We start from the raw sequence: 26700 nt of genomic DNA, 5'->3' as shown, positions 1-26700 counted from the left end.
TTAGGTGGGCCTCGAACCCCATCGAGTTGGTTAATGTGTCCAATCCACATTACCTTTTGGTACCGAAGTGTTTGAATTTCTTCGAGATGCTTGCAGTTCGTCGAAGTGTTTGTATTTCGGGGCGCTGGACATCGCATGAAGTTGATACATTGTGTTTATCGGGAACACGTGCATATGAGCTCCACGCGGCCATACTAGAATAGCTCGGCTGGCAAGCCATCGAAAAGCCGGGAAAAAGCTAGTTCTTCATATATCCGTATTCTTCTGCGTAAATGGGATTTTAATCTACCTACTTATCTGTTCGGACCTTTTTTTCTATATTCATTTGTTGTAGATACATACATCCTTACTAATTAAAGTAAAGCGCACATTACGTCACTCTATTTTCAAGCTCTGCACCTTCTATCCGCATTGCTTTTTTGCCACCAAATTACACCATCAACTCACAAAGTCGTCAAGCTTTTTTTTTTCTTTGGCCACACTAACGCCTTCCAACCCCGATAAACGGCAAAACTGCTACATATTTTGCTGGCATTACGCCCAAAACTTACCATTAATCCATCAAGCAGTCAGTCGGCTTCACCTGCCGCGCGTAATTTGAAGCGCCGTCATTGGAGCGTCAGACAGTCGACGACCGCAGACGGCAGACGACAGACGGCAGACGATAGTTGGCAGACGGCGTTGTTGAGACAATTGCACAGGTTGTTAGATTAGCTCTAAGCTTAACTCTATTTTATTGCCGTTGTGATTTGGTTGCTGTTATTTTGTGCTCATTTTCGCTGTTGCTTGTGTGTATGTGTTACGATAAGTGGTAGACGAGAATATAAAATCGTGATTTGTGGTTTAAATGATTTAATCTAATTCTTCATTTCATTTGAAAAAATTTGTTTGAGGTGATTTGTATAATTTCGTGGTTGCACTTGATGCGAGCGATTACTTGCTGATGCCGAACCGCGCTACTCCGCTCGGCTGCTCCACCTACTTAACTATTTACAAATATATGTACGAGTATGTAATGCCTGATTGTGGTTGCCTGTCTGCTCAACTTAATGGCAACAAAACTGTTGCGGTGAAAATATGTTTACTATAAGATGGATAGAAGTTGGCAAGCGTGGGGCGCTTTAGCTGCTTGTCAGTGTTGCACGTTAATTAGCTCAAACGTTTCAGGTGTAGCAATTGCTGCAGGTTGTTATTCGGTTGGTTGTTGCTGTTTCGAAAGGCGGCAACACGGCCGCTGGGTCTGTTTGTCTTATTGGCCAGTAGTTGTAGATTTGTTAAAGATTTCAAAACATTTTAAGGTGCATATGGCTTAATTGTAAGCAACATTTTTTCGACGTGATTAGAAAAGAGTGTAGCATGAAAATCATGACGTTCATCACGAGTAAGTTGTAAAAGAAAAGCAAAAAAAATTTGTAAAAAAAAATTTGAAATTCATGACTTTCTTTAAGGCGTACCGTCTGATTGTTTGACATACTCATTCAATGGTAATCAAATTTCTTTTCTGGGTGTGATTTGTAATAGATATTGGAATTTAAAATTTCTTTTCCTTTTACCTTAAAATAGTTGCAAGCTAGGTAGAGGAATGATGTTGAATGAAATTAGTTTAAATTAAAAGTGAAATTTTATTTATGGAAAATGGTTAAAAAATAATGAAGTGCAATCTGGTTGTAATGATTTGTTTTTGTTCCGGCAAAGATTTAAGCAGGGACCGTAACAGTTACAACTTTTAGTAAAAAAATCGCACTTTAACAATTATTTTTTTACTTTCACTTAATTACTCCTTGAATAACAAATTTTTCTGATTTTTATTTTACAAACCAAAATAACAATTATTTTTTCTGCAAATAGAATTCTTTCGAGTATGCAGTTTTGTGGCCCATTAAATTAATTAAGTGCAAGCTTTAAGCGTTGGCCAAATCGGCGTAGTTTTTTTTTTCATTTTCTTTGAAAACGGTTTGGCGCATTTTCTTCCATAAGAAAAAAGTGCAAAAAGCCGTCAGCATAAAAAATATTAAAAATCAACGCAATTTTGCAGTAGCTTAAAACTTGCACTTTATTATACTAAAATTTAATGGGCTACAAAACTGCATACTCAAAAAAAATTTAAAACATTTGTAAATTTGTAATTTACGCATTTTGCTCAACTTCGGTGTAAAAAAAATTCATAACTCAAATTATTGTAGAGTGCACCTCATAATACTATACTTAAATATTGCGCAATACTCAGAGCTACCATTGTTATTTTTTAATTTTATTTTTTTGAGATAGCGTATTTTTAGAAACTAGCTTTATTTTATCTAAAAATGTGTATGGGAAACATTTTTCAAGAAAAAAAAAAAATTTTAAATACTTCTTTCCATAGAGAATTTGGATGTGTGAATGTGTGATTTTTTTTTTAATTTTTTCCTCGATTTAGTTTTCCAACCACTGCATTTTTCGCTTCTAATCTTATTTGTTTTGGCAGGCAGCATTTTATAGAAAATTCCCACTTCGTCTGCTATAAAAATGTTTTCCATGCAATAAGTCCTTCCTATTTCATGCCAGGTTTGTGATAGCCAATCATTTGTAACGCTTTGGTCCACTGAAGCTGACTCGCCACAAACTTTACCGAAGCAAATTTTTTGCCTTCAGAAGTGCATTTAAAACTGGCATTGACAGCTTTTCCGCATTCATTGGCTTTCAGCATTAGCATTGGACCACTAACTGGAAAATTGTGGGCTGTTTTCTTCTGAAACAACAATTTAACCATTTGAGGATGTTTCGCAAATCGCATTTTGTTTCTCTTATCGTTGACTCTTTAGTCATTTATATTGTTTCCCCTATTAATCTATACCTATTTTGAGAACACAATATTTTTTTGTTTATTTTTATTTATTTTTTGCTTGAGTTCCTCCTTCAATTTCGCATATTATCGTATATTTTTTATCTAATGTACATACGTAAATGCCCGTTTTTACCGACATTTCTCTGAAAGTTAACAAAACACGGATCAACAACCAGTGAACAGTCACAGCTTACCGCAGAAGCTGTTTGCTTATTTGCACTGATTTCGATGAAACAATTTTTTTTTGTTTTGAACTAGATATTTTCTGCTCGAGAGTCATCTTGATTTTTATATCTCACGTAAAAATTAAAAAAAAAAAAAAACAGACTGTTCATCTGCCTAAATTAGGTATATAAAAGGCTTCTGGAATTGGGTAAATTAAAAAAAAAATTTTATTGAAAAGCAGTCTCAATCAAGTACGTATGCACATATTGGGAATAATTATAATGATGAATGATAATTTACACAGACAATTTATTGGAAAGATTACAAAAAATTTTATCTCGTTTAAGAAAAAAATTTGCTCATAATATATTTGTGAGAAATTGTCTTTTTTTGTTGTACTTCCCAGGAATAGAAGTTTTTCCAAAGATTTCAGTGTAGTGGAAATGTATTTACATCAGGGACGGAAAATTGAAGCTTTTGCTTGGAATTGCTTATTGTGCTTATTCCGGGTTTCCAAAGCTAAGTGGGGACCTTTAAAGTAAAAGTAAATATTTACATTTTGCTATCGATTTTGCCATCGATAACTTTATCGAATTTCTTATCGATATTGTTATCGATATGTTTATCGATTTTGTTATCGATATTTTTATCGATTTTGTTATCGATTTTGTTATTGATATTTTTTATCGGTTTTGCTATCGACATTTTTTATCGGTTTTGTTGTCGATATTTTAATCGATTTTCTTATCGAATTTTTTTTCGATTTTGCTATTGATATTTTTATCGAATTTGCTATCGATATTTGTATCGGTTTTTTTATCGATATTTTGATGGATGTTACTATCGATTTCGTTATCGATAGAGTATAAAGACAAAAATGGAGAGAAAGGAAAACAGAATAACATAAATATACATAATTAGAACGAACAGGATGGAGGTAGATAGAAAGAAGACACAAAAGGCAAATATGTGTGTGGCCTGGCATTTTCATTATGAAATACAACTCCTTTTCTGTGGGCCTATTCTGGTCACTCTTTTTTGATTGCTTCGGTGAAACGGTCGAGTTGTCGGTCGTCTAGAATTGTTCGTTTCGTCATGTTGCAGCAATTCATAGTGGGCCATTCCCATTCAACATAACCTTGTTTTCCATCAATCCACGCTTTGAAATCGTTTGTGGAAGGTTTCTTTGAATAGCCTGATCTATTTAGATGATTCCAAACTGTCATTTAGTTGATGTTTAGTGTCTTCGCTATCTTCTGGATTATTTCTTCGACTTCTCCAGTGACTGACAGAGGCTAGAGCGAGGTGCATCTTTGGCATCAAAATTTCTGCAACGGAATCGGGCAAAGCACTCGTGGTTGCGGCGTTCAGTCAAAATTTTTCGACGTGTTTTTGCAGTGTTTTCACGCTTTTAAAGTAAAAAAGCACCATAAAGCGTATTTCTTCACTAAATAGGTAGCCGGAAATGTCACCTTTCAGATGAAAATCAGATTTTATGCAATTGGTCTAGTGTTGCCAGATGTATGAGCAGCTATGTCTACACATACGCTATCTATTATATATGCGTCTTGTAAAGAAATTTTTCCAAAGAAACCTGCGCATTCACAGCGAAAAAATTGATGCTTTCATATTCACACATACATACATATGTATGTACATATGCGATATAGTATATTTATGGATGTGCACTAGCGTAGATTTCGCATAGATTTATCAAATCGTTACGCGTCATCACGCTTTTTCAATATTCCCACTCAAAATTGGCGCGGTGAAATGAGAAATCACCAGCACTCAACACTTTGTTGTTTTGTGGAGCAACAAAACATTAGATTAACAATTGCAGCAAAAGGCAACTCAGGCAACAGTCAGCAGTAGCGATGCCATCATCATCGTCATTGCCACCGCCAGCTCCTGTTCACGCTGCAACAGGAAGCTGTTAAACGTTTTCGATATTAAATTTCAGCGATGCCATTGCATAAATCATCATCACCTCGGCGTTAGCAAAGCAGCAAAGCGGCGATTGTTGCCGGTGTTGCCGCTGATGCCGCCACAACGACAGCGCTACTCTCTACTTGTCTGCAATGGTTGTTGCGAACATTTGCGCGCTGATGCGCCATACACGCCGCTGTTGCCACAGCTGCCCCGCTACCAGAGCTGCATCACTGCATCGCAGCCACTATTGTGGCATACATCATAGTGTAACGGTAGCCGCCAATCGTGCTGCTGCTACTTGGCAAGCATTTTACACAAATCTTGTGCACAGCGGCGGGCTAGGCTAGCCGGGTCGGCAAGTTGCAAGTTGCACGATTTTACTATTGCCCCATATTGGCGGCGCGCACACAAGTGTCGATGGCAGCGTCAACATTCACTGTTACTTGCTTTTTGTTCCAGCTGATTTGCGAAACGAAGTTGATTTTATTTCACTTATTTTAAGGCACTGTGCTCTCATACGTATAGTAAATATATCCCCCCCCCCCCCCCTGTCGCTCCTGCTTGCTATACATAAGCGTTACATTCAATTTCCGCAATTTATGGCCGCCACAATGTAAGTCGACGTTGCAGCAATCAATTGTTTATATGCTGCAGAAGTCGCAAATTGAAAAAATCAATTAAGTAAAATTAATAAAAGCGATTAACTTGTGATTGTTTAAGAATTTTTCATTGTCATGTGTCAGCCTTAAATATTCATATCGATGGCGTGGTTGGCCAGCCTCCGATTGTGGACATCGATATGCATGCAGCCCCACTTACAGTTTTACATATGTATGTATGTATGTATGTATGCATGTATTCATGTGCATATGTGTATGTCTCCATATTGGCCTAAAAATGCGGCACACTTGCTGCCATCGTTGCTGCCATTGTTGGGCGCACCTGAGCAGCCTTCACGTAATCTCCACAAATTATTAATAATAATTTAATTATGACAAGCGGCAGCGGCCCGTTGCTGGCGAATTGTAAATTAATACACGAAAGAGTTGCGTGCAGATAAATAAATTTGCCAAAATAAGTAAAAGGAAACAGTGAAGTAACACAGCTCGGTTGCCGAGAAAGGAAAGGAAAAAAATCAAAACTGAATTTTTGGTGGAAGAGCTGAGCAGTAAATGCGTTTAAAGGGTTCGAGGACTAGGCGGCAGGCAGGTCAAGGCGCACAGTGGCCACGAATGGAGGAAGAGATGCAATTTTATTTATTTTATTTTTAGTTTTATACGCTAATAAAGAAGGGAGTTTTGACAAGTTGCGTGAAGTGTTGAAATTGATAAAAAACAAAACTCCACGCATCAAGGTGTTCAACTATTCTTTCGAACCCGTGTTGTTCAAATTATTGCAGTTCTTTTGGCACGGACATCTACCAGCGACAGAACTGAGTTTCTAGATATTTTCCTTTGAGCCCGGGTTTAAAGTGGATTGCTGATATTCCAAATTTGTCTGGCAATCGTAGGCCATGTTATACGGTTCCACATTTTCTTAGTTTTAGAGTAGTTAACTAAGGTAATTTTGCTTGAGCGAAGCGCCCATGTACACCGCTGGGGACACATTTGCAATTTTGGCAACTATCTTGAAAGCTCTTTTCTGTCTTTCGAAATACCAATTAAAATGTCTGCTAACGAGGAGGTGTTAGCGTTATACCATTTGTTCTTTAGCAAGAAGTTTTCTAAAATATAAATGAAAAACAAAATTTATGTTTTTCTTTTTAAAACAAAAAAAAACTAAAAATAAAAAGAAAACTAAATTTAATAGTAACAATAATTGGAAAAAGAAAAAATAAAAAGTGCTTAAAAGTTAAATAAAATTAAAAAAATTCCTTTTAAAATAATATACATATTTCCAAAAAAAATTTTCTTTTAAAAACAATAAAATCTAAAAACCAGAATAAAATTAAATAAAAAAAATAAATAATTAAGAACAGAAAAAGTAAAATAAGTTCATAAAAATTAAATAAAATTAAAAAAATATTTTTCGTTTTAAAATAATATATTTACAAAAATTTGTTTCTTTTAAAAACAATAAAATATAAAAACTAAAATAAAATAAAATTAAAAAACGAAATAATTTATAACAGAAAAAATAAAATAGGTTCCTAAAAATTAATATAATTAAAAAAATATTTATCTTTTTTAAATAATATAACCTGAAAACTTAATTAAAAAAGAAAAAAATATAAAATTAGTTCCTAAAATTTAAATGAAATGAAAAAAAAACATTTTTCTTTAAAAACAATACATATAATCGAAAAGTCAAAAGAAAATTAAATAAAAGCAAATAATATATTAAAAGAGGAACTAATAAAGTTTCTAAAAATTAAATAAAAGTTTGTTTCTAAACCGATAAAATCTAAAAACCTTATTTAAAAACAGTAATCAAAATAGTAAAATAAATTCAAAAAATTGATATTAAATAAATACGTTTCTTAAAAAAATTAAAATCTTTTAATATGAAATTATATAGAGAAATATGAAAATAATTCCTAAAAATTTCATGAAATTAAAATTTGTTTTCATTTTTAAAATAATAGAAATTACAAATTAAAAGAAAATTAAATTAGTAATATTTTTCTTAAAAAAAAAACAAATCTTTAAACTAAAATAAAATTTAAAAAAATATGACACAATTCCTAAAAATTTCATGAAATTAAAATTTGTTTTCCTTTTTAAAGAATTAGAAACTAAAAACTAAAATTAAATTAAATTAAATTAAAAGAGAAAAATTAAAGAGGAACCAACATAAGTATCTAAAAATTAAATTAAATTAAAAAATATACTTTTCTTTCTAAAGCAATAAAAACTGCAAATTAAAAGAAAAAAAATAATATTTGAAAAAGTAATAAATATAAGAAACTAAAGTAACTTTCTAAAAATTAAATGAAATGTAAAAGATAGATATAAACTTTGTTTAATAAAATATAAAAGATCAGAAAAAATATAATAATTTAATTGAAAAAGATAGGCTGGTTATCCCATCTGATCCCTTCTGTTGCAGTTGCCTGGAAGATGAGTGGAATTACCTGTCTACTTTCTACTAGGCGACCCAGCCTCATAGAAATTAGCCGCATTCGTTTCATAATCGGCTCGCGGCTTTCCATCGATTAAGTATTTAGTTGTTATCGTTTCCGAATTTGTTTCATGGTATTACGAAAGACAGTCTGCTTAAAATCCATGTGCGTCCCTAATAAGGAACGACCATTGAAACCTATTCTAACCTAACCTTTTCGGGGTTCAGGGTCTATGGGTTTGGGTATGAAGCCCATAAGGACCAACAAAGAGGAGAGTAATTGAGTTAACATACAGACTTTGCCATACGAATAAGAATGGCAATATGAACGATAAGGACGGGCAAGGTGATGTTGGTTACATTCACCATAGTTCTTCTTAGGAAAAATAATCGATAAATGCTTTAATAACGATAAAATTTTCGATAGCAAAACTCATTTTCCACTAATTGAATACAACCATAACAATTACGATAAATATATCCATACCTAGATAAATTTCAATTAATCTATCGATAACAAAAACGACAAATGCAACAAAAAGTAAAGCATCAACATTATTTTATGCAATCTCACTTTCACATAATATCTAGTCTGGTGCGGATGACAATTTCGATATCTGTTATCGATAAAAACAATCGACAAGTGCTTTCATAGAGATAACTCTTTAGACAACGAGAACTTATTGGCGATTACTAGACGTAGGTACTGATAACAATTGCGATAAATATGTCAATACCTATATCAATTTCAATTAATCTATCGATAACATGGTCGATAACTGAAACCAAAAAGAAAGCTTTAAAACCATTTTATCCAATCTCAATGATGTTGATGACAACTTCGATAACTGTCACTGCTTGAAAATCACACTCACATCTCTAGTTTCGACCAAACTTCGTTTTGAAACACTGTGCCTCTGCAGCTTTACCAAATTCCAGATTGGTTGATGAGATAGCAGAAAACGTTGAAGCTACTGGGCAGTATCAAGGCTCGAGATTTGGGGATTTTATTACACATTCACGCTTGCATCCATACATACTATACATATGTATATTTGGTGGTAGTACTTTCGAGCATAAAATATGAATATTATTGCATATAACTCCTGCGCTTGCGTGCGTGCATAAGCTCATGTGCATGCACAAATATTTTGGTTTGTTGTTTTTCTTTTTTTGCCTTTAAACGGATCGTAAATGCCGATAAAATTTAATTCAATATTAATTTGCCGAATATTCTCGCTCGAATGTCAGTGAATACAATTCACCAATTTATGCGCAATGATAAGACATTTTATAGCAATGCACTGCCATACATACATAAGTACACACATAGTATGAGTAGGTATGTTCGACTGCTACAAGGGCTTCACATTGCATTATTTTGTGGTTGTTTGTCTCACTCACAACTGTTATTCTTGTAAATTATGTGCACTTTCACCGGCCAGCCAACCAGCCAGCCAGTCAGCATAATCATAAAAATTCCATGGATATCTCGTACGTACGTAGTAGTATGTAGCCTCGGCACGGTTAACCCAATGGCCCATTGATTGGATGTAAAAGACATTTGCACACACACTCGCGTATAGATTTGTGCGCTCAGTAGTTATATACATACATATGTCGGCCAAGTTGCTTTTAAGCCTCTTCGGCTTCATCAAGCATACTTATGTATGCACAAAAGTACATTTGTGTGTGTGTGTGTGTGTGTTTGTACCCGTATGCATGTTACATATGCACTGTCATATCCTTTTACCTGTCCACTATATCAATGTAATGATCAAATTAATTGGTTGTGGGTGAAGAGATCATCATTGTCAACGTTTGCCATGTGTCATATATCACGCAAAAGTCCCCAAAATAAATTTCGGCAAAAAAAAATAAGAGAATTTAATAAAAATGCATAGCAAATGAAATAAATGCAAAATTAACAAATAAACAACTCCTTAGTTTGTCTTCAATAGCATTAAGCCGCATTCAATTTTTTATTCTTTTTTCTGCAGTTTTTTTTTTTGAATGTTTTTTTAATATCTCGCAAGTGTACTGATTTTTATTTAATCCTTTTTTTTATGAAAGTGCAACAACGACAACTGGATAACAGCATGTCGCATCCGTTTCGTTGAAGGTGCAACCTTCATTGTGTTAGCCACGCTCTTTCTTGCCTTTAGGTTGCAGCTTCTTCTTCGTCTTATTTTACGCGATCACCCACTGTGTGGGCGCTTGAAGGTGCGCATCCACCAAAATATATGTGTACCTTTGCACAAACATACTCATTTACATGACATATGCTGCGTGTTGCGGCTTCCTGTGCCAAATTCCATATTTCTACTTCGTCTCTGTATGGATTTTCGGTAAATGCGTTTCGCATGTTTTCTCGCATATTTATGAAACATAATTGCAAGTTAAAGCGGTGATTTAAATTAATTACATTGTATATTGTACGACGCATGTAAACAGTTTTGTTAATTACAACATTAAAATGCATATTTTTGACATTATTCGCATTTTTCAACATTCAGTTTAATGTGTCATGCCATAATTTTTTTGTAGGCGGCAACAAGTTGTGAAAGTTTACGTTGGTCTCCTGGTGTACTTCTGTTTTTTTGTTTTTTTTGTGTTTAATTTCCGCACAGTTACAAGAGGTGCATAGAGAAATATGTACATAGTTGGGTCGGGTTATGTTAGATATAGAGGTGTGACTTGCGCTCAAAAGCCGCAGCAGTCTTAGGAGTTAAGTGACTAGACTGGATAAGTTTATGTCCCTGTTATTATTGCTGAACCAATTAGAGTCTCTGATAACTCTCGTCAGGCATTTTAGATTTATATCTGCCATTCCATATTGGTTATCAAAAAAGGCGACCCAGTGAAGGTCAGTTAAAGAGTGGGTAAAAAGCTGTCACTACTCCGACCTGTTGCACATGTTAGCTGTTAAGACCATGGTCCCTTTGTGCTAGTGTTAAATATATCCTCTCTTTCAAAATAATACAACCTTCAATATCTTATACGATACTACCTAGGCTACTTTTGCCCAAGATATCCGACACTTTGCATTTTGTATGATTCTATCGTTTGCTAAAATATAGACAAATTCGTTAAAAATTAGGGGTCGAATCGTGACAGACGTGAACGAGTCGGCAATCGTACGAACACAAATTACGTGATCGTTTAATCGAATGAACAATATCGGATGATAACAATCGAAGGCGAACGAATCGTTATTGTTTATTTGGTTATCGATTATTTTTCTCTTCTTCTTCCTTTTTTAAGTCACAATAGACATTGAAGTGTCAAAATAAGTGAAAAGTAAATAAAGAAAAGCTGCAAAACTAAAATGGATCCGAGCCTTTTATTTTATTTAAGCTCTAGCGAAAGCGAAAATTACGAAAGAGTTGTGCGTAAGCAACTCATTGGCATTATCCGACAACGCGTAAGTAATTATACATAGGAAATAAATTACCTTCTCTACTCCTATACTTGCAGATTCATCAAAAGATTTCGGTTAAGCAAGGAGGCATTCCAGTATGTTTTATCGAAAACAAACATAAACTGCGATGACACAAAAGCCGTTCCTGCTGCTTTGCAATTGGCTGCAAGCCTCTCGCTCCTTGCAAGTGGTAGCTATCAGCAAACAGTTGGTAGCGATTACCTGATAGGTATGTGCCAGAGCACGGTATCAAAATGGACGTCCAACATCTTAAAAGAAATGAAAGCAAATTGTGTCCGGAATTTATAAAGTTCCAGCCCAACGAATCTTCAAGATGTAAGGAGCGGTTTGCGGAAAAATATAAAGTACCTGGAGGTAGGAAGAGGCGTTCTAATAAAATGCGTAGTGAATCCAATGTTTTTCCTTTTAGTGGTTGGATGCATAGACGGAACATACATTGGACTACAAAAGCCAATTAGAGACGAGCACATGTACTTCAACAGGAAAGGTTACCATAGTCTTAACGTTATGCTAGTAAGTTCTCTTCTTTCATTTTAACATTTTATTGCTAATATTCCGTTTGCCAGATTTGTGACCATACTTGCAAGATTCTTGCCATAAATTGTCAATATAGAGGTGCAGCCCATGACTCCTGAAAGGTCCACCACATGTAATTGTTTGGTGAGGTTTTCCCACAAACGGTTGGCCGTTGCTTTTCCCTGCGAGCAGTTTGGGAGTAAATTCTTTGCCAAGTCAGGGTGTTCGGCCATGAACTCCGCCATGAGTTCCTTCTGCGTAGAGTTTAATTTATTGTAGTTGGTCCTAAAATAAGAAAAATAGCTATGAACTTGTATATGTTTGCACAAATTTTATAATTACTTACATTTTTCAAAAAATGTTATCAAATTTTGCGCGCGTACGTTCGTCAAATATTAATCGAATGACAGTTCGAACGAACGAGTACGTTCACTCGCTCGTTCACGCCTGTCATAATACCAAATTACGATATGAGAAGTTCGTTCACGTCTGTCACAATCCGATTTTGTCATTTTTACGTGACGAGTAGCTCGTTCACGACTGTTACGATTCGAGCCCAGCTTGCAAGTTGTAAATGGCATACCAATGCGTTCTTTTCTTCGAAGAATATACTCGGCCTTCAAGCTCGTAAGCCGTTCAGTTTCCCTATAATCCAGTGACCGGGAACCCAAATGAGTAGTGCCAATGCGACCGCGCTAATAACCGCTTAGATTTGGTGTAATTACCGGCGGGCTTTTTGTGAAGAGCACGCGTTTCACTTTTTCCGAATTTACGCAGAGTTCCCAAAGCGTTTGACCATCTTTATAACTCACGAAGCGCCCTCTGTATCGAATAGCACTACGCCACGAACAGCAGAAGCGAAACCTTTCGCGGCCCCATCTCCACCCCATTTCGCAATAGAGAGTTTGACGTTAAGGTTCAATGAAGAGGTGAGGGTTGGCCACCGTGCTATCTACCTCTTGTCATTTGCCTAGAGATCACCAGATTTTCTGTTGGATTTTTTAAGAAGCTGAATGTCCGCCAATAAATCCACAACTTATCGCGAGTAGTGTTGCAAAAATCATTAAAAGTGCAATAGGGCTATATATTGGTTATCAAAAATGGCGTCTGTCCCTAAATCTAAAGGTACAAGTAAATATTTAAGGAAAACCACATCATTTTTCTTCATTTTATTCAAAAGATATAACCAAACAACTTCGGGTTGTTTGATTTATTTTGGACGGTCCTTGTGTTTCCTACGCGAATATATCCCGCTGTGGTTATCGAAAATCCTATGTAAACTGTTTTACGATTCGTTTTAATCTCTAATTCCAAAGCTCAGTGAGTAGGGGTTTTAAATAAGTTATCCTTATAGCCTACTTGTGAATTCCTAGCGGGTCATGTTTGGTTTCTTGCCTAACTACCCCGAAATAGACCACAATTATCCAACGGAGACTCGCCAGTTCACCAGCTACAAAGTTTTCTGCGATACCGCTGTGAACTCATACCTAAATAAGTTTGTTGGCGAAGTGGTTAAATGTATCCAAGCTGGGTGTTAAGCATTCACTTACATTTTCAAGTAAATTGTGCTTTGAACAAAGGACACTTAATAAATACTCACCGCTTTGGAAGTTGGCTCATTAGCATGCATACACTTCTGTTGATACTGTTTCATGGCAACAAACTCTGCTTTAAACACAGCAAAATGATTTGGAAATTTACATTTGGAATTAGAGATATTTTTGCGGAAGACACATCCCCCAAGTTTGTCAGGTTTAGAAGGATTCACTGAATATTTATGAAGTGTCCAAAAATTCGTAAAGTTTTTCCACATCACAGGCTTTACAAAAGTAACATAAAGTCAGTAAATTACCTTCGGTGAGAGACCTGCAGCTGTAAAAGACAGCGAATGCGGATTTTCAAACCTTGGGCGGAACCGCAAGATACCAACCAAATTGAATTTTCTGTATTTATGTGGTATCCTAATAAGGTAGATAAACTGAAAAATATATAACATTTTTCGATACAATTCGTTACATAAAAGCAGCAATTTTATTCAGTAGAAAAAACGTATAAAAAACTGTTTAAAAAATAACTATAGTCTCCACCACGGTGGAGAGAATACAGAGGTGGCGCCGATGACGATACCGCTACTCGGCTCTCAGTGATTTTGACAGAATCAGCTGTTTTGGTGACGTCATAGTAGAGAAGACAGCAGTAGTGATGTGCTGAGTCAATACTTTTAAGTACCCAATACTCTCGATACTCGGTACCGAAACACTTAGGTTTCGAATAAAAGCGCACATAGGCCAAAAATATGGAAGAAACGCCTAACAAAACCCGAATGTAAGAGCCAATAGAGCTTTTTTACTGATTCAAATGAAAGATGTATATATGTCGGTTCGATGCCATAATACAGAGAAACCCTTACTTGTTTGAAGCATTTTTGTTCCAGCTGAATCGGACGATATCATTTTTGTAGGCCTGGGACAGATTCTGTTACCAGTTAACGACAATTTTCGAATCGGTATCGGTTTTGTCGACGTTTGATATCAAATATTTGTAAGTCAACAAGTGCGATATCGATCCGAAACTTGTCGCTAACTGGCTACAGAATCTCTCCCCTGAAAGGCTTCTTCATCCGTCAAAGTATTTTTCTTGAACCTTGGATCGACTAAGGTTAAAAGTGATAAAATAATATTTTTCTGTGGCGATAAGTTCAAGTGTTTTAGCCGATATCATATAAATTAGTAATGAAAGTTTTTTATAAACCTGATATGCATATAATGGGGAGGGTTTAATGTAAATAATCGGTATCGGATACCGAAAAGGAAGTATAGGGTACCGAAATCTTTTTTAAGTATTGGGTACCGAGTATTGGGGACAATTCAGCACATCACTAGTCGCCCTCATTCTCGGCGCTCTCAGTTGTCAACTCTACGATGACGTCACGCTAAAATTACTCTCATGAATTCTGCTGCAATCGGCGCAATCTTGTATTCTATCATTCTTGGGTCTCCACATCACCGGTCAAAGCGATGCTCTCAATTTCCACCAAAGCATCCAGAGGCAAGCGGGCCGCTTGAATACAGACGCGTGCGGGGAAATCTTTGGAGAAGACTGTAAAACGAGAGAAAATAAAAAATATTATTATGTTGTTAGTAGATACATTTGTGTGGAGACATTTTTGTAGACTAAAGTAAAGAGAGTGTAAGAGAGTAAAAGCTTCAGACGTGCAACGAGTACTTAAAAGTTGCCGCTACAATAAACAAATAAAGCGCACGCTTATCAACCAACTACAGATAACAAATTGTTTACGCTGAATATTTTCATCAATTCTACTACAACAGGGTACTAACTGCTGATAAGCTATGTCTTGTTTTTTTTTGTACAACCAATATAATTCTAGTCACTTACTTGACAATTAGCCGACAATTAACGATTATTCAATATTGATTAGGTTAAAAAAAAAAAAACAACAACAATAACAAATGCAAAAAATAAAAACCAATACCATGTAAGCCACTCACCTTTCTTGTAAACCTCATTGACCGCACCAAAGTCATTCAGATCCTTTACATAAATTGTATTTTTGATCACTTTGTCAACGCCAGAGCCGGCGGCCTCCAGAGTGGCAACCAAGTTTTTCAAGGCCGCCTCGGTTTGCTGCTCTACACCGCCAGGCACCAGTTTAATGGTGTCTTTGTCCAAGCCCAAACAGCCGGATACATAGACAGTACGATCAGCAACGACAGCTTGACTGGAATATAAAAATGCATACATACATTTACTTATATATATATATATAGAATACTATACATAAATACACAAGGAAAGGCGTGCTTGTGTAGCATAAAAACTGAATGCTAGTTGGTGGCCAATGCTGGTGTGGAAGACTAATAATTTTAATGGCTTATTTTGACAAGTGTCAATTTATTCTTAATGCTCGCTTGTAGTTCTATACGCTGCTTTTTTTTATAAAATCATATTTGCATACCTATATGGCGCTACTGGTTTGGCCGCATTGTCGGTGCTAATCAATTTCCTCACAATTGTGGACATTTTTTTACAGCTGTGCTCTTTTTTTTAGTAGAAAACTTCGAGATTTTGTGTTCTGTACTTGTCAAACGTTGAGTACTGACTAAATAAGCAACTGACACTGGCACTCAATTGCAAGCTCGCGCTGCTGTAAATAGCTGATGATCAAGAGCAATAAGCAATAAAAAACGAAGTGAGCTGATATGAGCGGCTTTGGGAAGCACTTGTCTCCATGAACGCGCTAATTTTGTTATTGCAAGCCAATGTTGCCATTGTTTTTTTACTCTAAGTTTCTGGAAAAAAACTGAAACGAAGACTAAACAAAAATTGCTTTTATAAAACGGAACATTTAAATCGCATTTTGTTTTAGTAAAATACATTTTCATAATTTTTCTAAGTCGCTTTGTTTTTTTTTTTGAACATTTAATTCGATACCTCAAATTTATTACCTCCCGAAGCATTTTTTAAAGAAATTCTTAGCTCTTAAAATACCAACGAGTGCTGGAATTTCTAGTTTACTTCTTGTTTCATTCAAATTTATATGGGAATATATACTTTCCACATTTTCTGTGGCAGCTGGAATGCAAAGGACAGCTGAAACCATTTCTTTGAAATAAGAAAACGCTGCCGAGTGGTTCAAAACTGGAATTAACTGTTCGTAATTCACTGCAGCCTGCCTTCATTTTTAAACCAATTTGATTAATTTTTTTTTAATGAAAGCTTAAAAAATTAGCAAAGGACAAGTTGAGCTCGATTTTGCAATTTTTATTTTTTTCATATTTCACAAGAAAAATTTGAAATATTATTTAAAAAAAACTGTCAAACTTTCATCGCAATTTAAATTTTTTAATTTTTAGAAAAATTTTAAGTATGCAGTTTTATTATCATTAAATTAATTAGATTATTAAGTATAATTTTTCTTCGCTAACATTTCGAGCATATCTATCATGTAGCTTATATTCTTGTTATATATACCCACTATTATACGCTAAATTTTTCTAAAAACTCAAAACAAAAATTTTAATTTTTGTAAACTTTTTTTTATAAATTTTAAAATTTTTGTTGTGAATTTTTTTTCATGTGGAGGGAACGCTACAATTGTTTTCAATTAGTTTTTGTTATATAACATTTATTAACTGGAACTGGAGAATCGAGTTTTTCAAAACTCGGGATCAACTGGGCAAATCAAATTGATTGAAAAATTAGCGTGCCAGTGAATTATGAATAATAAATTCCAGTTTGAAACCGCTGTGCTCTGCTCCCTCCATCGTCCTCTTTTACTTAAAAAATTGACTTACAAAGAAAAACGAAAGAGAAATTTTAATTTATTCGTAAAAATCGGAAATTACAAAAAAAAAAGTTGTGCTGATCTAAAATGCTGTAATTTACAGTTAAAACTGTGAATCTGGCAACATTGCTGCAAGCATATGTTTTGCAGTTGGTACATATGTACATATGTATGTATGCAGTGTTGCCGTTGTGCGACTAAAGGGGCAATTTGACCCTTTTTAAAAGCCAAAAACCTTTTACCCGACTTTTTAAAAAATTTGGATTTTTTTACCCTTTTCCAAAATTATGTGCGACTTTTGCCCCTTCTCAGATATTTTTTTAGGAAATGTTAACAGAGCCATGCTACTCAAAAATATTTCCTACTGTAAGTACCAAAAAATTAATCGCTTAAAACTTTAAAAGATCGACCCCCAGATTTCTGTGTATGTTTGCAAATCTGTTTTGTGCAAAGCTTGTGGCGCTATTTTTCTATTTAAATTCAACAGCAGAGCGTTCTAGCAGCGAAAAGACTTTATAATACATACATGTAAATTTTATTTTGACTTTGGTTCTCAGATTTATTCTTTTACTAGTAAAGGAAAGCAAAAATAATATGGTGACCTTTTTTTCGTGAATGGTCCCTTTTTTGCATCTTTCTGAAAATGCTCAACGGCAACACTGTATGTACGTATATATAGTTTCCACGATATTCTTCTTATATCTTTCCCTCGCTCTCTCTCTCTCTCTATTTGCCTTAAATTTGAATTTTTTTGTACTTAATTTTAATACTTAAGGTAATCAATTGTTCGCAGTTTATCAGCAGCACTCGTTGATAGCACCCGCTGTATAATTATTTACATATGTAGTATGTATATACATTAGGGTGATCCTTAAATGTAGGAAGCAAGTTTTTATATCAGATTTTCTAAGCCTCAACCCCTACGTCGATGCTACTATAGTCGTAGATACCACATATAAATTTTGGTCCCGATTGGAGACGGTTAAGGTGTGTCGCACTACGGTAGTATCGATTTTGGGTATGAGTTGCCAAAAAAATCAATATTTAATTTTTTGAGTCTCTATAGAGGAATCTGAACTTTGGCCCCTGTGCGACACGCCTTAACCGTCTCCAATCGGGACCAGAATTTGTATGTGATGTCTGTGACCGTGGTATTACCGTTTGAAGACTGATTTTTAAGGACCACCCTAATATACATATGTACCTGTTGAAGTTCAATGTTCAGATGTTTTCATGCATTCGAGTCCGTTAATTGCATTATTGCTATTTTTAATATTATCGCCACATGCAGAGATTCTCGAAAGTATACATAAATACAATAAATCAATTCGACATTTAAAAAGTAAGTACATACACACATACATACTATGTATGTATAGGTTTCGCAACTGCCGCGAGGCTTTGTTCCGCAGTGCAGCTTGGAATCAGAACGTACGGCCACAGCAGTGTAGCGGCATCCTTATCAGGGCGAATAGACTACGTGATCTCGCATCTGAGTTTCGAAAGGTCTCTAGAAGCCACAATACGCAAGGTACATCTGCATAGGCGGTTCTTAAAAAATTTACGAAGAAGTAGGGCCTGCAGTATACTGCATTGAACCGGAAATGCATAGGTCCTTTCAGATACCAAATCACTGCAGTATCTATCCAACTGAGGTCTCTGCAAGAACGAAAGCGACAGAGATATTATATGAAATTAACCCACCAAGCGAGCTATAAACATTTACATACATACATAGTCAGGCGGTGATTAAGCCTCTACTTTCTAATAAAACCAATTCGATTACCCTCGCAGACTGTAAGGAGGCTAGCAGTTTCTAAAACCGTCCACCTATATTGGGTCCCAGGACACACAAATTATGTGTATTTCATTCTATAGGAAATTTACTGATTTTATACTATGACGAAGAGGCATAGCCTCGAGACTTTTGGTAGGATTGGTAGGGCAATGTAACTATCACGAGGAAACTGTGGAGCCTTTAATTTTTTGCGAGTGTCCATCCTTCAGCAGGCAAAGACTCGCGTTAACCGGCAAGGTACAGCTATCGACAAAGGACCAAAATGTCTATTAAAATTCACCAAACGAACGGCAATTTTCTTTAATATTGCGTGAAAGCACTGATTCATGGGGGTAAATGTATCTGGCAACGCTATAGACGTTATACTTGCCTAGGTGGGACCTCTTATGGTCAGCCAGCATAACCTAACATACAAAATATATCATTACTTCGAGTACAACTCCACAACAAGCTTTTCAGGCATTCAGCGCTTTTCAGGCTTTAAGGAATAGCTGAATTTCGTTGCTGAAAGCCTGGAAAGCGCCAAACGCCTGAAAAGCTTGTTGTGGAGTTGTACTATTAGGGCTGAACTGTGGTGGAAAAATACTTGAAGGGGTTCCTCAGGGTAAGTGGCCAGTGGGCTTATATACTCTCTATTATCGGAATTACTATAAAGGGTGCAGTACAGGGCTAGCGTTGGCTGTTGTGCTTCTTCACCTGTTAGAATTCTCTGTTTGGGAGGCTGGTAACTTTCTCACATCATTTCTTATTGAATACTCCCAGTAACTTCATTGCCTGTCGCAGCCCAATGGCTTGGCTCCAGTCCCGCTTTCTACTAGTTCTGTCTTCTCTCCTACGCTCTTCTCTAATAGTGTGTAGTTCTACCACAAACTCGATAGGCTGGGGGCCTATCGGTGTGGTTACTGCCGCCTTCCTGGTAAGCAGGTCTGCTTCCTCATTACCTTCTATGCCGTTGTGGCACAGCATCCAGAGGAGGAAGACCATTGCAGACTTGATTTCAAGGCAAACAAGATCTCTGACTATCCCTTAGCAGTATAATGCTTTTATTACATTACTTCCGCTGAAGATTGATCTCTGCATATAGACTGATTGCGTGTACTAAATTAGGGATCGCAGATGGGTGTATTACACACATAAGACGTTGTATTTAGTCTTTTGAGTGAGCGCCTCACAGTCGCTAGGTTGGCCGTAGTGCCGCAGTCCACCGCCTTCATAAGTTATCATGTGCTTGACTATATCCATCTAAGAATCCGAGGGCTGCAACCCCAATATTTTCCTGCAGGACGTTTGCTTGCCGTTACTGTTCTCATGGCCTGGATGTTTGCAGGTTAAAGAACTCACCAGTGTGCACGTCCTTTCCTGGTTTTCGTAGTAGCGCTTCTATCCACCTGGGATTAAGTACTTGTACGCTACTTTTCTGTAGTGTCTCACAACCCACCTGTTGTGAGGTGTTATCCAAAGCTCCTTCTACATATATCGAACATATGAGCAAGTCTCACGAGTTGTTAAATTTTTCTACAAAAACGTGTTTTTGGTCGAAAATGGTGGCACACTTATCTGAGATACTGCAATATCTTGAGTTTTGCATAAAGAAAAAAATTCCATCACGAAATTGTATTTAAATTGAAACTTAAAAAAGATATATTTACTTAAAAAAATCAAAACAACAACTCGTACTCATATACCCGTAGTTGTGTAGATAACGTTTATGCCCCGTAGCACCAATACACATTCAGCTAACATGTTTACTCAAATTATTTAAAAAGTTAAATCAATTCTTATAATATGGGTATCAACCGATATGGTTTTGAAAATGCTTTATATCTTAACTACGTGTAGGAGGGTTGACACATGTTTAAGAAGTTTAATTCAATTTTGATAAAAATAATCCAAATAAGGTATCACTATATGAGTGTCAGACAAAAGAGGTTTAAGAAGGTCGTAGTTTGGAAATGTTTTGAAGAGGGTGGCAACCTATTTTAGAAGTCGAATTAAATTTTTTTATACCCAAGTTATATGAAGTATTAAAAATGTATGTCAAATGAAAGTCTTAAGAAATTTTTATATTGACAATTTATAATATATATGATGCTTTTGAGGGTTGCCCCCAATTTAAAAGGTTAAATTAAAGTTATTTAATAAGTTAAGGGAATTATTAAAAAATGGTTATCAATGGAAATGGGTTTAAAATTCTTTATTTCGGAACTATCTTTAGGAGGGTTGCCACGTGTTTAAAAAATAAATTTCAACTTGGTTCATCAGTTACTTGAAATATGTATTTATAACATTATTGGACGAAAGATATTTACGGAGATTTTAGTTCGAGAATAAGTTTTAAGGGGTTGCCGCCTGTATTGAAAGTCGTATTTACTTTAGTTAGAAACAAGTTACATGAAATTTTTAAATCTTTAAATTGAACTTTTTTAGAATTTTTTTAGGGTATCAAAACAGGGCTGCCACCAGTTGAAAAAATTAAATTCCAAGTATTTAGTAAGTTTAATGGATTGTCAAAAGATGGTTATCAATCGAATGGGAGAGTTGCCATGTGCTTAAAAAATCTAATTCAACTAAATTTATCAGTAAATCGAAATATGTATCACAATGCTAGGCGATAAAAAGATTTTAGTTTGAAAATACTTTTAAAGGGGTTGCCACCTGTTTGAAAAGTCGAATTTGTTTAACTTATACACAAGCTAAATGAAATTTCGTAATATTAGTGTGAAGCGAAAGGGTGTTGTGAAGGAGTTTTTGAAGGTCATCAAATCTGCACCGAATTTTTAAAATGAGAAGTCAAATTAAAGAACTCGGATTCTATGTACATAGATGTGCAATGAGGTTTTATTTTTTGAAGTTAGAACCTTTTTAGCGATACAGAGTGATTTGAAATTTTGATGAAATGAAAACTGACACCATCAAAACCTCTGATCACTCAAAACATGAGCAATTTCGGCGTTTTAACGCCATACGGGTTCACTAGTAGATATATATTAATTTCTTCATATATATAAAAATTTTATAATGAATTTTAGGTGTGCCAATAAAAATTGTAAAACTGAAATTTTCGTTTCGCAAATCATTATCATCTTATAATCAATTTTTATTTTTATTTTTTCATTTGGTGGCACACGAGTTTAATACTCTAGATTTGTTCTTTTTGGCAAGAACAACATTTACACCGTTTAATGTTGCCATTTTAAAGTGTCTTAAAAAAAAAAAATTTTTTCAAAAATTACGAAAAATATTCTGCATGCTGCAATTTTTTTAATTTGGTGGCACATACTTGAAGCTTCACAGATATGCTGCATTTTATGCCAACTTCCATTTTCCCTAATACGAGCATTCTACTTGAAAACTTCCCAAAGTTATTAAAAAAAAGAAACAATTATGATTTTTTCGAGTAACAATGAAAAATTAGTAATTTCAGTACTTCTTCGCCTAAATAAATATTTGATGGCTAAAATCGTTCAAATACTTGATTTTCATTTTATTGTACTTGTTTCCGGAACTCCATTGATTGAACAAGATGCAAAAAAGAATGCTTTAGCGTTTTTTTTTCGAGAGAAGATTTGCTCATTTGTATATCAAACACACTTTGGATTTCTGTAGTTAGCTGATACAGGGCTGTCTCCGTAGATACTTTTTCTGTGCGCGAGTTGGCTACAGTGTAGCGGCCTAACTTTCAGTGTGTTTGACCTGATTTTGTTGTCAATAATTTTCTCCGTCGTCTTTAGTAAAAAAAAGAGTTTAATCTTAATAATCTGAAGGACTTAGCTAAGGAGTAATCCTTTTTACCCATTTTGTGAGAGTAGATATAATAAAGAAGTGTCATTTTCCACGAAAACGAGATAAAGTTAAAGCGTTAGAGTACCTTTACTAACAAAATGAGTTTATGAATTTTTCAAGGCCAAACACTTTTCAGAGTCAAACGACTGTATTTTCTAAATAATGTTTGCCCATCAAACACTAAGCAATTACAGGTACATATGTATATTGTACATATCTTGCTGTAAACATCAACCTGTAGCACAATTAAAAAAACACAAAAAAAAGAGCAACGAAAAATGCCCGACAACAGAAAACCCTCGCAGACAAACAAAAAATTATGCAAATGCAGCAAAAAGCCAAATATGCAAGCCATTTATATGTCTGCTTTGCCACCAGCCACCAGCCACAGCCACCAAAACCGTGTTACAGGCAATGCGCTGCTGCAAATTTACATATATGAGCGCATAATTGTGTGCAACATAATGTTGCAACAATAGTTATACAGCACTAAGAAGCTAGCGAGCAAAGTAAGTTAAGCTGCGAGCGACGATAGCGGTGGATGGAATGACAGCAGCAGCATATAGCAACAATAAAACGGCAATATAAGTACGTACAGTAAGTTAAGCCAACAACAACAACAACCACAGTATCTAGTAAGAATAACAATAGCAACAAGCTGACAACTGGTAAACGACACGAGTTGTAGTACAATAGATTTTGCTGTTGTCATTTGTTAGACTATGAAGACGCACATAAAGAGGTTGCACACTCGCACACAAACATACATATGCATATGAGCAGCGAAGGAGTTGGCAAAAATGTTACCAGCAAAAGAATAACACGGCATTTTGTTGCTGTTGTTGTTAATATTGCTGTTTAGTTGCTGCTGTTGTTGCTCTAACTATTTCTGTCGTGGTTTGTTGTTGTTGTTGTTGGCATTGTCGCTGTCGCTTGTTTTTGCTTGTACGACAACAATGAGTACACACACCTCTTAAACTTAGTTCTCGGGCCATGCGCCCCCTTCACCACACCTTTCCACCGCTCTTCTCATCCTTGCACTCGAACATTTTGTAGGCAACATATTCGTACAACACTTGCAACACTTACTAGCTGCGTCCGTCTAGTTACTGGCTACGGTGACTGTGGCAAATAGCATCTATTTTTTGCATGCTTTGCTTTTTTTGTTTTTATTTTATTTTTTTGTTATGTGGCATCCATTATAACTGCAACAGAATGTAATAAGTGGCGTAAAAATGTTTATAAACATTAGATGCGGGTGTTGGTCGGGGGTCTGTTGGCCGTGTGTGCAATTTATTTCGGCTTAAGGTCATAGATACACAAATATAATCGTACATGTGCACAAGCGAACACACACACACACACACACTCACACACCTACATATATACATACATCTTTACAATTTGTTATGCTGCATGACCATAAATACTTTGCGGTGCATAGCAACAAATGTTGCTGGTTGTCAATTGTCACGTTGCAAGTTCTAGCAACATTTTATTACCGCTGTCGACTGAGACTAAATAAGCTTTTTTTTATTACATAATGCGATTTTCATTTGTTTACTTGTTGCAAGTGTTGGCGGAAATCCGAAAATTTGGAGGATTATTGTCGCATGAATAATCATTTGCTGGTACTTTGCTAAGCGATGACTAAGAAGTTGTCCAGAGCAATTGGTAAAAAGGCATACATATGTATATTAGGGTGGTCAAAAAAAGCACAGTCGAAATTTAAATGCTCTCATTCCATAGGATTGTTCTATACCGAAAAAATACACCCTGCTTTTTTGTTTTGAAATCAAACAACTTTTGAGGCCGTTCAAAGCGCTCAAAATTTTCCATTTATTTTTATGGAAACCAAAAAAAACAATTTTTCGTAGAAATGGTATAGAATTCTTCAAAATCAATATTTTTTTATAGGAGAATTTGGTTTCTCATCAGGAGACTTCCAATAATAATACCGGATGGTTTATTTAGTAATTTTTTAATTATTGGGTCTGTAACCTCGCAGATTAAGTCCTTGAAATGTGGTGTTCCCCAAGGATCTCTCTTAGGTCCTTTGCTATTTACTATCTTTGTAAATGACATTTTCTTAACGTGTAACTTTGCAACAATGCATGCGTATGCTGATGATATTCAGCTTTATTTATCTGGTTCCTTTGATGACATAGATACGGTTGCTGCTAATTTAAACAATGATATAGACTCTATCTCCCGCTGGGCCAGTCAAAACGGACTCTGCCTAAATCCAAAGAAATCATATGTTTTACCCGTGCATAAGAGAAAATTTAATTATGATATCATTCCAGCTCTCAGTTTAAACAATTGTTCTTTAAAGCTGGTCAGTAAAGTTACTAACTTGGGATTTGTCATCAACTCCTCTCTTAGCTGTATTGATCATACTAACTCTGTTGTAAACAAAGTTTATGGGACCCTTAGATGCCTCAGGCAATCTGCTTCTTTCACTCCAGTTAGTACTAGGCGTAAACTTGCCCTACAATTAATCTTACCGATAATTACATACTCTGAGCTGGTATATAGTAAGCTTGACTCTAATTCTGCTCACAAAATTGACGTTCTATTTAATTATGTTACCCGGTATGTGTATGGATTACAGAAATTTGACCATATATCCGCTTGGAGGTCTTCTTTGCTGGGATGTGACATCTCAGACTACCTAAAAGCCAGGAACTGCATTTTCCTCTATAAACTTATACATATGAGAACCCCACGTTATCTGTATGACAAACTTATTTTTCCAAAGTCGGAACGTTCTTCTGACTTAATTCTGCCCTCAAACAACTTTAAAAACTCTGCCAGACTGTTTTTCATTAACGCTATTCGTATTTGGAATTCTATTCCTCATGCCGTTAAAACCAAATTCAACAAAAGCAACTTTAAAAGTTCCCTCCATACATATTTCTCGTCTAGTTGATGAACCTTCTTAATATTTAAGTTTTTATCTAGTCCATAATTTTTAGTTTGTACATCTATTGTTTTATTCCCAGCATTAATAGTATTAATATTACCTCTAAATCTGTTTAGTTACTTATATTGCTGTTGTACTTCAAAAGACTAAGTCTTATTGTACTAATTTTAAATAAAGAATAAAGAATAAAGAATAAAGAATAAAGTAACTATATTTTATAGGTTCCCAAAAAAATCCAAACATGTAATGGGGGTGACCAATAAAAAATGGTTAGTAGTAAAAAACGGTTAAATAAACAATTAAGTATGGTTATTGGAAGTATCCTGAAGAGGAACTAGGTTTTCCAATCAAAAATTTTGATTTTGACGAATCCATACCTTTTCTAAGTAAAATTATTTTTCTTCCAAGAAAAATACATCGGCAACTTTGAGAGACCTCTGAATACTTTCTGATTTCAAAATAAAAAAACGAGGGTATATTTTTCAGAATAGAACAGTCCTAGAGGGTGAGAGCATTAAGAAAAACAAAAGCGTGTATTGCATATTTTACAACACAAACCGTCTTTCGTGAAAATGAAGTGTTTGGCTAAAATGTATCTTTGAGTGCAAATTCAAATGATAGTTACATAAAACTAGGATACCGATACATCCGATACTTTTCAGGTATCGATACTTTCTTTTGATAATACTTCCAAGTAAAGGTATCGATACCTGCATGGAATCGTTTCATCCCTCATCACATTCTGTGCTATAATTTCCCACGAGTCACGAATGGCCCTCATCGTTTTTCCCCATTAAACCTACATTCTTCTCCCGGCGCCACCAAATGTTCTCACACTCAATTTGCAGGCACCAGGGGCTAGCTTTCTGAGTCACAAAAGCGGCGAAGATCATTTGACCAGATATCTTACTTATGCAGATGCCCTCTCAGTCCTCAATGCACTGTAAGG

General features: G+C 35.4%; 1 protein-coding gene and 1 long non-coding RNA gene across 3 annotated transcripts in view; both read right to left on the bottom strand.

Moving 5' to 3' along the window:
• Positions 1–13934: 13934 nt before the first annotated feature.
• Positions 13935–16135, bottom strand: LOC118740975 (rutC family protein UK114). 2 transcript variants are annotated; one of them, XM_036472748.1, is made up of 3 exons: positions 15916–16135; positions 15449–15678; positions 13935–15038 (listed from the first exon to the last, which is right to left on the bottom strand). In XM_036472748.1, exons 1-3 carry the CDS (start codon positions 15978–15980, stop codon positions 14923–14925), a joined length of 411 nt encoding a protein of 136 aa, XP_036328641.1. In that variant the 5' UTR covers positions 15981–16135; the 3' UTR covers positions 13935–14922. The 2 variants fall into 2 exon arrangements, with proteins under 2 accessions (XP_036328641.1, XP_036328642.1); XM_036472749.1 differs by lacking the exon at positions 15916–16135 and adding an exon at positions 15738–15787.
• A 2484-nt stretch (positions 16136–18619) lies between these two features.
• The window catches only part of LOC118740974, a 48442-nt gene continuing 40361 nt past the window's right edge, over positions 18620–26700 (bottom strand). The window contains exon 4 of the long non-coding RNA XR_004993207.1: positions 18620–18903. This is a non-coding gene — a long non-coding RNA (uncharacterized LOC118740974). The remainder of the gene's footprint in view (positions 18904–26700) is intronic.

The sequence above is a fragment of the Rhagoletis pomonella genome, unplaced genomic scaffold (genome assembly GCF_013731165.1).
Source record: "Rhagoletis pomonella isolate Grant_MI unplaced genomic scaffold, Rhpom_1.0 Rhpom_scaffold_00006, whole genome shotgun sequence".
In the NCBI taxonomy this organism is placed as follows: domain Eukaryota; kingdom Metazoa; phylum Arthropoda; class Insecta; order Diptera; family Tephritidae; genus Rhagoletis; species Rhagoletis pomonella.
This window is presented reverse-complemented; position numbering and strand designations above follow the sequence as displayed.